The following is a 12,644-nucleotide window of genomic DNA, read 5'->3' on the forward strand; positions in this document are numbered from 1 at the left end:
GATAAAACCAACACAAACACAAGGAGAACATACAAACTCCACAAAGAAAGACCCGTGGTCCAAAGCGAGGATCGAACTCAGTAAACATACCACCAAAGCGAAAAGAAGGCTTTATAGAAGCACATTCGCCAGTCCTTAGACCTTAATCCTGTAGAAAATCTGTGTAAAGAGCTAAACCTTAGCATTGCCAAGCTGCAGTAAAGAAACCTAAAGGATTTAAAATGTTTCTGTTAGGAGAATCTGACAAATCCCTCCTTAGATGTGCACAAGCCTCAAACACTCATTTCACTCAGTGACTCAGGGATCATTTATATTTTAATGTAATGTTTTTGTATACATATTTTAGTTAGTATTTTTTCTATTGATGCTAAAAGGATTCAAGGATTCAAGAGTTTATTGTCATTGTCAAAAGGCATCGAAATTGTGTTGAAAAACCTATGAAACTAGTTGCATTGCTTCAAAACTGATGAGTGAATCATTTTGAGCCAGACTATTTTTTACTGCAACATGTCTTCACTTGCAATCGACAGAAACATTTCCTATAATTGGCAGAGCAACCAACCTCCAGGTTGTTTTTAATTTAATTTAAATTTTTTTCATGCTTCAACTACACTGTTTCAGTTTACTTCCGACGCAATACTTTTTTGTGTTAGCAGAGAACATTGATACGTAGACTCAAATCCTGAATTTAATTGTGAAAAATATGAAACAAAGAGCAATCACAAGTGAAGTCTTTTGTGTTGGTGGAGTAGGAGGGACATAAAGCACTGCATTCAACTCCCACACTAAAAAAAAAAAAAACACCTGTCTTCACTTCGCAACAATGAGAGAGGCGGGAACACCAGGCTTAGTTTTCTTTATATGGCAAAGGTTCACGTTCAAAGCTGAGAACCTGTTTGTTGAGCAAATATGTTGGTTCTACAGGTCCTTAGGCAGACAACAGCWGACGTTAGATGTTTATTTTTCTCCTCTTTTGAATACCATTTGCTTTACATTTGCTACAGACAAAACAGGTCTGTAGCCTGTTTTGGAGGTTTTCTTGACACTGTGCGTGTTTATATTTGTGGATCAGGTCTGAATACTTCAGAATGAAAACCACGTACTGGTAAGTTAACAAAATTGCTTCATCTCACACTTTTGTGATCTGTGCATAATAAATCTTTAAAACATTTTTGACAAGCTTCCTAGATCAGTAATTTTAAAATAATTGCTTAAAACCAGTTTATTTTATTGGCTTTGTGTTCTGATTTATTTKTATGTCTACTGAAAACCCCCCAAAATACTTTATTTTTTATGCTCTTTGGGATTGCTTTAATGATTGTTTTAAATGTTACTGACTCATATTTTAATAAGCTTTGTACTTTATAGGTTTATTTATATTTTATCTTTGATTTCTTTTTCCAAGCACCACACTGACAAAGATCTCTATAAGCTGTCTCTTTCTGTCTATATTTCTTGCCATTTCCACCTGTAACAAAATTAACCTTAACAAAACTTTGTGTGTTTTTTTGTGTGTGCTACATCCTTGATGGTGATGTTACTGTGATTTAAAAGTTCTTCAAGGAAGCAAATGAAAAATATTTAAGCCATATTGGCAATCACATTCTGCACTTTTGTTGGTTTTTAACAGAAAGTTTTAGTGGTTTAAACCATATTTTCCCCATCTATTGTTACACCAAGAACTGCCATTAGTGTCTCCACAAAAGTTGGATCAGACACCAAAAATAATAATGTTCTCCACAGGTATTTGTTTTTAAAAAMCTCTCAGTTTTTGCAATTTAAACTTGAAATGTTTGTTTGTCCCCTACATGCAGCTTCAGTCAGAAGTCCAAGAATATTAAGAAGGGTTTGCTTTGCATTCTGATTGTGTTCATCCTGGTTTACTTCACAGCTGGRAGGTGAGTACAAAACGAGGTCTCTTTGTAAATTGGGGTAAAACGACCCGAGGCCTAAAAATGAAATCAAGTGGCAGTTTCAATGTTTAAACTTTGTTTATGATAATACAACCCCTGGCAAAAGGTATGGAATCACCAGTCTTTGATGAGCACTCATTCAGACATGTCATTCTGTAAAACAAACTCGGATCAAAAACATGATACAATAATAAGGTAATTCTAAAGTGCAACTTGATGGCTTTCAGGAACACTCAAAGAAATGAAGAAAAAAACATTGTGGAAGTCAGTGAATGTTATTTTTATTGACCAAGCACAGGGAAAAAATATGGAATCACTCAATTCTGAGGRAAAAAGTATGGAATCACTCAAATTGGAGGTAGAAAATAAGGACACACCCAGTCAAAATGGACACCTGCCTCAGATTAGATCTGCTCGTTAGTCTGCAGTTAAAAACACCTGCATTCATGACACCTTGGACGGCTGTTGGACGAAGTGGTGTGGCAAGAACCATGGCTCCCACAAGAGAAATGTCTCTTGAAACAAAAGAGAGGATTGTGAAACTTCTTGAAGAAGGTAACTCTTCACGCATGGTTGCTAAAGATGTGGGCTGTTCACAGTCAGCTGTATCCAAGATATGGACCAAATACAAACAGCATGGAATGGTTGTTAAAGCCAAGCGTACTGGTAAACCAAGAAAGACATCAAAGCGTCAAGACAAACAACTTAAGGCCATTTTTCTTGAAAACCAAAAAAAGTACAACTAAACAGATGAAGCATAAATGGGAGGAAGCTGGAGCCAATGTATGTGACCGAACCATAAGAAATGGCCTAAAGGAAATGGGATTTCAACACAGGAAATCTAAAAGAAAACCATCTGTAGCTGCGTTTCCATTGACCATGAAAATGCGCAAATTAGAATTTAGAAAATAAATTTGCTCAATCGAAACACATCAATTTTGAAAAAATTACATTTTTCAACAAAACGTTTTTGTGCTAGGATGAGGTGATATTTTGGCTGTATCGAAATGGGTGTTTTTCGCAAAGCTGTAATGGAAACACGTGTTTCGCATCATGGGAGTCATGTGATCAACAACCGGCTGTTTCTACTGGCAAAAAAGACGATGACAAAGAAGATAACAGGAAGTAGAAATAGTAGTAATATCACAGAAGTTGTGTAAAATAGTAAACTCACCGAATACAATTTCCCAAAAACACAGCATAAGTAGCCGCTCCCAAGTAGGGAATTGTCGCTGGAAAGCCTCGATAAAAGATGCCTACATCTCATTTGATAATGAGCGCTAGTGTCACGGTAGCAACATACTATGTGTTTACATCCATTGCCGCCATGTTTGTAATGACTTATCGTGAGAAMAAACGTATTCACGCGTGACTTTAATAGCATTTCTTATTTAATGGAAACACTGCAGTTGCGAAACTGTTTTTCGACATTAACAGAATATCGACAAAGTTTTGCGCACATTTGCAATGGAAACACAGCTATTGACACCTAAACAAAACAGAACAAGACTGCAATGGGCTAAGGAGAGGCAATCATGGACTGTGGATGACTGGATGAAAGTTATCTTCAGTGATGAGTCAAGAATCTGCATTGGACAAGGTGATGATGCTGGAACTTTTGTTTGGTGCCGTTCCATGAAGAGGACTTCCTGAAGAAAACAACCACATTTCTACAGTCCTTGATGATATAGGGCTGCACGTCAGGCGAAGGCACTGGGGAGATGACTGTGGTTCATTCTTCTATCAATGCACAAGTTTACATTGACATTTTGGACAGTTTTCTCATCCCTTCAATTGAACAGATGTTTGGAGGTGATGAAATAATTTTCCAAGATGACAATGCATCGTGCCATAGGACAAAAACAGTGAAGGCATTCCTTGGAGAAAGACACGTTCAGTCGATGTCATGGCCTGCAAATAGTCCAGATCTCAACCCAATTGAAAACCTGTGGTGGAAATTGAAAAAAATGGTCCACAAGAAGGCTTCRACCTGCAAAGCTGATCTGGCAACTGCTATCAAAGAGAGTTGGCACCAAACTGATGAAGCATACTGTTTGTCATTCATCAAGTCCATGCCTCAGGGACTGCAAGCCGTTATAAAAGCCAAAGGTGGTGCAWCTAAATACTAGTGATGTATTTTGAATGGACTTTTGTTTGTCTGTTTTTCATGATTCCATACWTTTCTTTTCCTCAGAATTGAGTGATTCCATATTTTTTCCCTGTGCTTGGTCAATAAAAGTAACATTCTCTGACTTCCACAACGTTTTCTCTTCATTTCATTGAGTATTCCTGAACGCCAACAAGTTGCGCTTTGGAATGACCTTATTATTGTATCATGTTTTTGATCTGAGTTTGTTTTACAGAATGAAATGTCTGAATGAGTGCTCATCCAAGACTGGTGATTCCATACTTTTTGCCAGGGGTAAGTATGCCAGAAGTTTTCATACACTGTATGAAGAGACAATGTGTCCAACACGAAATCCGAAGAAACCTTCACCGTTTTAGGTCAATGAGGTTTATCCATTTTTTTCTACTAAATGCCAGAATAATGAGATTTTTAAGGCAATTTTTATTACTTTTTTCAAAGTCAAAAGTTTAAATACACTAAGATTATCATGCCTTTAAATAATTTATGGAATTTGATGTCATTACCTGTGTGGATKAAAACATAGTTATAAAATGTTCATGTTTAACATGCATGAATATTATCTTTACCACACTGCTTTAAGTTTTTATTTTTTTTTTTATAAAAGGTTTTCCACCAAACTATTGCCAATGGACAAGTGTTCTTTGGAAAGTGCCAATATGTTGATCCTGGATAACATTGCTGATGTCACCCTTAATCTCCAGTAAGACACTCAAAACTCTCTGTGTTGCGTAATCTATTTACTAGTTGTCATGCCTTCTGTAATCTGTACTCAACACAATATTCAACCTTGTTTAATCTGTCTGTCTGTCTAGACATTTTTATTGACCAAAGTTAAAAAAATATGCTTAGTTTCATTATTTACTTTTTTTAAAATGTCATGTTACGCTGTTGACGATATTATAGTCTGTTAGTGAGTTGGGAGGGTGTGTAGGTGGGACCACACAGTTGCAGACTCTGACTCTAGTTTTGAACAATCAGGGTTAGTAGCAAAAAAATTTTTGTATGTCAATCTGGACAGAGGAACTCAAAGAAGTGAGATGAGAGTTTTAAAAATCTCAACACCAAACTATGAAAATAAATGTCAATATAATTGGTCTGTTTCCATTTAAATCACGTCAAACATTTATCTCTTCAACATTAATCAGTTAAATTAGAAACATGCACATTGTTTTGCTAAAAAACTCCCATTTAATTTTTAGACTGGCTTCTAATGTTTCAGATCTCGGCAAGATGTGCTGACGTGCACAACCTGGAGAGCTCCCATCATTTGGGAGGGGATGTTTGCTCCTCGTCATTACGACCAGATGCACAGAATGAAAGGATCCACTGTAGCTTTGACTGTGTTCGCAGTGGGAAAGTATTTGGAAGTCTACCTCGAGCCCTTTCTGAAGTCATCAGAGCATCACTTCATGTTGGGTCTTCCTGTGTCCTACTATGTATTCACAGACACTCCTGAGAAAGTACCAAACGTCGAGCTCGGCCCACAACGAACCCTGAAAGTAATCAAAGTGGAGAAACACAGCAGGTGGCAGGACATCTCTATGATGCGAATGAAGATGATCTCAGAGACCATAGAGTCAGATATCCGCCACCATTCCTCGTATGTTTTCTGTTTTGATGTTGATCAGATGTTTAGTGGGAGATTTGGCCCAGAGGCTCTAGGAGATTCTGTTGCTCAGATGCATGCAGGCTACTATCGCTCTCCAAAAGACGAGCATACCTACGATCGCAACCCCAAGTCCAAGGCGTACATGGAAACTGGAGATTTTTACTATCATGCTGCTGTCTTTGGAGGCACCTGGAAGAGTGTAAAAGCCTTGACGGACRCCTGCTACCAAAACATCATGGAGGACAAACAAAATAATGTGGAGGCTCTGTGGCACGATGAGAGTCATCTAAACAAATATTTTTKGCTTCACAAACCAAGCAGGATTCTTTCTCCAGAGTACTGCTGGGACATAAAACTCGGATACAGAAGTGAGATACAGGTTTACAGACTGATTTGGGCCAAGAAATACTACAGTAAACTACGAACATCCTAGAAGCTCACAATTAGAGGAAATTCCAAATTATTTAATTTTTCTAAATGACTTCTTAATGAACAGAAAGTTTACATTAATCTGTGTCACTTGATTTACAGATCTTCTCTCTAAATTKTTATGAAGAAATATACCAGGTGGCTAAGTGTTAAAGATTTTGTGTAAATTATATTTAGAATTGAAATAATTTCACTCAATTTTACTGGAATTTCCAAATGATACAGCTATGCAAACAGTATTACTTAAAGAAGGAACATTTCATAAGAATAAATCCTGTTTTTTGTTTGTTTTCTTTGAGTTGATGGTATGGGCTGTTTTAATGGAGTTCCATGGCATAGTCAGTATCTTACTTGCAATAGACTGTAATCTGAGTAATCTTTTTTCTGGAAAATGTGAAATAATTTCCCATGCCAACCAAGCTAACAGCTGGCACTTTTGCTTCCAAATAAAGATAATTCTGACTGCCATCTACTGGCTGCTAATAACTGCTCCATGGTGCACCCACTTAAAGCAGTAGTTGTGCCTTTTAAAATCTGCAGAGATGCACTGAAGTGTTGAGTCACATGCATTGGATGAAACACAGCTGCCAGACTAAATGTAAACAGTCACGCCACCCTTTGTTATCATGTTTTTATGWGCCGTGAGTTTTCATTTGTCTGTATTTTTTCGTCTGTGTGTCATCAATCATATCTCCTGAGTCAGCATCTGTTTACCAACTCTCACCTGTTCCCAGATGTCATTTTGCCCAGGTGTGTCCACTCTGTTCATCAGCCCCCTTCCAGCTATCCTGAAGCACATTCTGACATTTGGTCTTCTTTGGCACCATTTTGTGGTCAGTAAGAAGCTCAAAACTACAACCACTTCCTTTCCTATTTGACCAGTTGAGTTGAGAGCTGTTTTAGTTTCATGTCACATTTCTGTCTGATATCTGCTGGTGTTGATTTGAACGATGTATTTATTGTTCAAGTCGATATTAAAGTTCTAGTTTTCTTGTCAAAGTATGTTCATGTTTAATCATCCACCTAAGGAGTGATGCAAAATCATGCCTATAATTTATATTTTCACGAATTGTTTTTTAATATATAAATAATTTCAATTTGTTTTATTTTTGCACGTAATTAAAAAATGTGTAATTTTTTCTTGAAGAGTGAACAGAGTATGAATGGTTGTGTTTTTGTACTTCCCAGTTCTGGTCGCTCTGGTTGGCATATTTTCACATTAAAGATGCTGACGGGGCTTTTATTTTGTTATGATCTATCTTTGAGGAACCCAGAATGTTGTAGCTGAGGGTTTGAAAGGAAAATGAGTAAAGTTCCTTAACAACGTAACATGCAAACAAAAGTCAGTTAATGTCAACTGAAAACTTTTAACTAAAGGAAAACTTTTGAGCTCTGAGGATGGAAGAGGAGGAACAGAGAATTCAACTGGATTTTTTTATTTATTTATTTWCAAACGGAGTTTTAAAGCATCTGTTGGGTTTGTATTTAGGATGAAACACGTTGTGCTGTTTCCTGGGTGGTCTGCCATTTCCTGCTCATTTACAATCAAACATAAGCAGCAATTTGCTCTTTCCTGTCTTTCAGTTCACTCATTTAGGGAAAAGAGTCTCGCTCAGCTGAAGAACCTGAACATTTGCCAAAATGGAACAAAAATGTGCTTTTGTCCCTGACTTTGAGCAAATCATCTCTTTGCAATCATATTGTTCCTGGTTTTTAATAGATGAACGAATACTGTACACAGCACTATTATTTCACTGTGATGATGGTGCTGAATGTCTGCAGCTTTGAAGAATACGCCGAGTGTTTCGGCAGTGCAGAGTGAAGACTATTTCTGGTGCTGAGCTGCCAAAGATCAGAGTTTTTATGGGGGAGGGCAGGGGAAATTTTGAGGAAATGGGGTTTGAGAACTCCTCCTATATCCAGCTCCACATTCCTGCTTCACACACTTTCCTTCCAGTTTTGGAGCTACGGTGTTTACTAAGAAAGACAGAGGGGAATAAACGGAGAAGAGCAACGACTGTAAACATCAGAAGATTGCAAAAAAGGGTTGAAAATCTTTGGCACTGAAGCTGGAAGGGTGAGGATTTTCTCCACAACGGTCCTGCTGTATTAAGTTCCTCATTTTTCTGATGCATCTGAAACTGGTGACTAAAAATCCTGTAAATGTGGTCAAATGCTTGTTAGAACCTTTTACAGTAATGTTATTTTTCTGATACTCATGTCTGTGCCAGGATATGAACTGAACTATTGCGAATACCAGGCAACAAGTTTAATCAAACACACATGTCGCCCTTATTCTAATAAAATAACGTGCATCCTGAACAGAGGACACACACCTTCCTTTTTTTTCCTGGGATTTTGATTAAGTGCAGAGATTAGTACAGAAACAGAGACRCGTGGTGAAAATACTCACTTTCCTCGAGACTCAAAGGGTTTTGGGTTATTGAGACCACCTGGCTGTTTCAGGCGATGCAAAAGAAGAATAAAATGTTCAGCCACTTTAAACTGAGGTTTTCTATTATATATATTTAAATCTTTATAAAAAAACTTTCACAAATGAAAAATGAAATGTAGAATTATCTTTATAAGGTTGCTTGAGCAGGATTCAACTCTTGCTCTCTAAACAGTCATGGCCTTGCTGCTCATCTTCATCACTCTGCTGCACTTGGTCACCTTGGCCATGCTCTTCGTCGCCACTCTGGAGAAGGTAAAACTCGACTTCAGAACTCATGTTTTCCCTTGTCGTAACTCTAGATGTCGCTGTTATGCTCTGTACTTGTTCCTCCCTGCAGTCCTGGTGGGTTTGGACCGATTCAGAGATCACTGACCTCTGGAATAACTGCTTCTACAATAACGCCACAAACATCTGGGTGTGTGCTTCTACAACTGAAAGCGGTAAATTCAAGAAARTACTCATGGTTTCCTTATTACATGTGGTTTTAATTCTTTATTAGTAAATAATGAAATTATTCTGCAGACTGGCTGCAGTCAGTCCAGGCCCTTATGATCCTCTCTGTGGTCTTCTCCTGCATCTCCTTCCTGGTTTTTCTGAGTCAGCTGTTCCTCTTGTCCAAAGGGAGCCTCTTCTACTTCACAGGCCTCTGCCAGGCCTTTGCAGGTTATTTGAGAGCCTTTTTTTAATTTCTAGCCTTGTGTCACAGTGTCATAGTGTGTACATTGATGAAGAAACACATTCCTGTTCATTTAAAAAAAATATGCCAAGCTGGTCTGTATTCAGTTTTCTAAACTAACATTCATTTGTGTCTCTGCAGGTTTTACAGCCTTTTCTGCCWGCCTCATCTTCACCTTCCACAGAAATGAGATTTTAGGCGACTCCAGAGATCTGAGCAGAGGACGATTTGGTTACTGTTTCATCCTGGCTTGGCTAAGTGTTCCCCTCCTTCTTGTCAGCGGAGCCCTGTATGCCCATTTGCGCAAAAAGCAGTAAAATAAAAAAAAATAACCTTTTTTTTCAAGTGCGACRTTTTGCTTTAAGTTTATAACAGTAAGGCAAGAAGATAAAGAATTAAACACTTCTGGAAATGAACCACTTCTATTTTCTTTTTGCTCTSGTATGAGGAAAATTAAATTATCTTTCTAACCTCTGTGTGACATCAGACAATCTGAGTTCATGACGTGCTGTATGATGAATGACAACAAAACACGTTAAATTCTACAGATATGTTTATTTTTTATGACTATTTGAAGCAAATCAGAATACTTGTTTTTGTGTTTTAAGAAGAAAAGCACCCATTGTCGCCATTGTTCAGCCGTACTGAAGAGGATTTGTTCGGGGTGGTTTGGTTGCCTTGTGTGTCATGCTGAGAAGGAAAAGACACAATGCCGTGATGACAAGAGGATTGTGTGTTTTTTCTTCAGTAATTTGTGGGATCAGTTGTTTACTTACTCTTAAGCTTAAAGAGARGAGCAAACCAGTATTTAAATAAAAGCAATCTGCTCGAGCAACAACACTCCAAGTCAAATAAATAATTATTGCCCACTGCTGAAAGGCAAAAGATAATCCAACTGATTGTGTGTATATGTCTTTGTTTTGATGGATATATTTGGACATTATACTGAGGACATTTTGTTGTGTTTGCCAGGTCCACACAATGAAGAAAAAAACATTTATGGGTCAGGGATTAGGTTCAGGCTGTAGAAATTAATGGAAGTTAATGCAACAACAGCATAGTGGCTCAGTCAGTGGAGTTGATGACTCTCAGCAAAAAGGTGGCCGKTTTAAATCCCGGCCCGGGGAGGACCTTTCTGGGTAGGGTTTGCATGTTCACTCCATGCATGCGTGGGTTCTCTCCAGGTACTATGTCTTCCTCCCACAGACCAAAAACATGATGAGCTGAATCTTGGGGGTCCTCAAGAATTTTCAATAAATTGTTCATTTGATTTTTATTTTTAAAAAAATGCATACGGGGAACAATACACTAGTAAAACAAATATACAAAAGATAATATTCCCATGGCATTTAGTAAAAAAAATGACAATAAATTATTTCTAAAACAGCTTGGTTTTATATGAGGGGTCCCTGGAAATGTTTCCCTCTTGCAAAGGGTCCCCAGACTCAAAACGTTAGAGAACCCCAGCTCTTCTTTTCTTTTATTTATCTTTATTTTTCTCACCCTCTCCTGTATTGAGCTGCAGTAATGTGCAAATTTCCCAATGGTGGGATCAATAAAGTCTTATCTTATCTTATCTTATCTTATCTTATCTTATCTTATCTTATCTTATCTAAGTGTGAGTGAGACAGTGGATGGTTGTTAGTCTCTGTGTGTGGCCCTGTGATGGACTTGCTACCTGTCCAGGGTGTACCACGCCCCTCACACTGTGACTGCTGGATATGGGCACTAGTGATCCCCGCGACCCTGAAAGGAATAAGTGTGTGTATATAATGGATGGATAGATAATGACCGCACAATTAAAGAGAGATATATGTGTGTTCTACCATTTTTTTTACGTTGTAAGTACCATTTTTCCAAAAGACTACCTTGTGAAGACCAATTGCTCCTTATGGGCYCAAAACTTGAGCCCCATAAGTTAAAAAAATGTGGGTAGAGGGCTAAGTTTAGGGTAAGGGGTCAGGGTTAGTCTGTAGAAATCACCTGTAAATGAATGGAAGTCAATGCAAAGTCCCACTGTGTACAGAAGAACAAACGTGTGTGTGTGTGTTTAGAGGTATGGAGTGAATTAGGTTTTAGATAAGGTTAGGCTGAAGAATAGATTAGTAATGGTTAGGGTTAGGGAAAATGTTTGGGTTAGACATAAATACAGTAACACCAATGAATGACAGTCAATACAAAGTCCTCAGTTTGATGCAAGCAAAAGGATGTGTGTGTGTGGTATTAACGATAGTCCTCATGAGTCAGTGGACAAATTTGAATGAAACCAACAAGTCTTTGTTAGATTTGTATCTAGAACTAATTAACTTTTAAAGTCAGCCCCATTCAAGATGGCTGCCATTAGGAAGCACTGAAATGGCTCAAACTCAATCAGTTTTACAGAAATTGATCTCAAATTATGTGTGGTATATATAATAGATTGTGCAAGATCTTGCAATTTTACACACAGTCACTTACTTACAACTCCATCATTTTTCAAAATAAGATTATTTTAGGTCAAACCTCATTAACTTTAAAATGCATTCCCTGGAGGAATGCTAAATGTTTAGTTTCCAAAAGCCTTTTCCAGATGTCAAAAAAAGAAACTGTTGTGATCTGCCTTTCAAGTGTCATCAACCTACCTGTCAGGCTGGACCAGTCTGATTAAAAAGCTAGAAGATGCACAGCAACTTTACTCAAACCTCACACACACGCGCACACACGTATATACACACGTACAGGAGATGTTGGGGCTGGAACCAAGACGCATGAAACGAAGATTGGATCTGAATACAGCTGCGTGAAAGCCAAGATGAGAATAATTAGGGCGATGAAAAGGTTTTCTGTGCTGGGCCACGGTGTGTCAGCTGCTCTGAATGTCTGGAATCTCAAAACAATGACAGAAGGAAGGAGTGGAAGTGTTTGAGGGGTGTGATAAAACTCACACAGGGGAGGGACGCCTGATGAGCCACAGCTCCTGACAGCTTACAAGTGACTCTTTAACCTGAGACAAAGCTGTGCAGGAGGTGAGTACTGCTGTGAGCTGAAATTGTTTGTTTTGTTTTGTTTTGTTTGTTTACCTTCAGACCAAGCTATATATTTTATTTTTTAACTTTTAGAGTTTTTTCATAAGTTTTGTTGGAATAAAACTGCTGCAGACTTGACTGGCCTTTTATCAAAAGGAACAGAAGTGAAACAATCAAGACAGTTGACAACATCAAGATATGTGATGTACTCTGTACAGATTGTAAAATGTGCTTTTTATCAGTAAGGACTGAAGAGAAACCATCAAGAACTGCTGGCAAAATCAAGATACTGGATTTTTACTACACAGCTTTTGGCAGCCTGGAAGTAGCATGACTTTTACCACATTGGTAAAGGAAAGACTTGATCATTATTGATTTGTTGGCTTGAATTGGATGGAAATTAAAGAA

At 38.0% G+C, this 12,644-nt stretch overlaps 2 protein-coding genes across 4 annotated transcripts; both read left to right on the plus strand.

Moving 5' to 3' along the window:
- Positions 1-833: 833 nt before the first annotated feature.
- LOC106513851 (N-acetyllactosaminide alpha-1,3-galactosyltransferase) lies at positions 834-7,099 on the plus strand. The gene is made up of 4 exons (XM_014002872.1): positions 834-1,105; positions 1,815-1,898; positions 4,667-4,762; positions 5,282-7,099. The coding sequence occupies exons 1-4, from the start codon at positions 1,089-1,091 to the stop codon at positions 6,102-6,104; spliced, it is 1,020 nt and encodes a 339-aa protein (XP_013858326.1). The 5' UTR covers positions 834-1,088; the 3' UTR covers positions 6,105-7,099.
- An 870-nt stretch (positions 7,100-7,969) lies between these two features.
- On the plus strand, positions 7,970-10,121 carry emp3a (epithelial membrane protein 3a (MAM blood group)). 3 transcript variants are annotated; one of them, XM_014002875.1, is made up of 5 exons: positions 7,970-8,177; positions 8,690-8,807; positions 8,893-8,995; positions 9,078-9,218; positions 9,373-10,121. In XM_014002875.1, exons 2-5 carry the CDS (start codon positions 8,730-8,732, stop codon positions 9,546-9,548), a joined length of 498 nt encoding a protein of 165 aa, XP_013858329.1. In that variant the 5' UTR covers positions 7,970-8,177; positions 8,690-8,729; the 3' UTR covers positions 9,549-10,121. The 3 variants fall into 3 exon arrangements, with proteins under 3 accessions (XP_013858329.1, XP_013858328.1, XP_013858330.1); XM_014002874.1 differs by having other exon boundaries at positions 7,975-8,177; positions 8,728-8,807; XM_014002876.1 differs by lacking the exon at positions 7,970-8,177 and adding an exon at positions 8,216-8,244 and having other exon boundaries at positions 8,728-8,807.
- Positions 10,122-12,644: the final 2,523 nt, after the last annotated feature.

This window comes from Austrofundulus limnaeus, unplaced genomic scaffold (assembly GCF_001266775.1).
Source record: "Austrofundulus limnaeus strain Quisiro unplaced genomic scaffold, Austrofundulus_limnaeus-1.0 Scaffold15, whole genome shotgun sequence".
Lineage (NCBI taxonomy): Eukaryota > Metazoa > Chordata > Actinopteri > Cyprinodontiformes > Rivulidae > Austrofundulus > Austrofundulus limnaeus.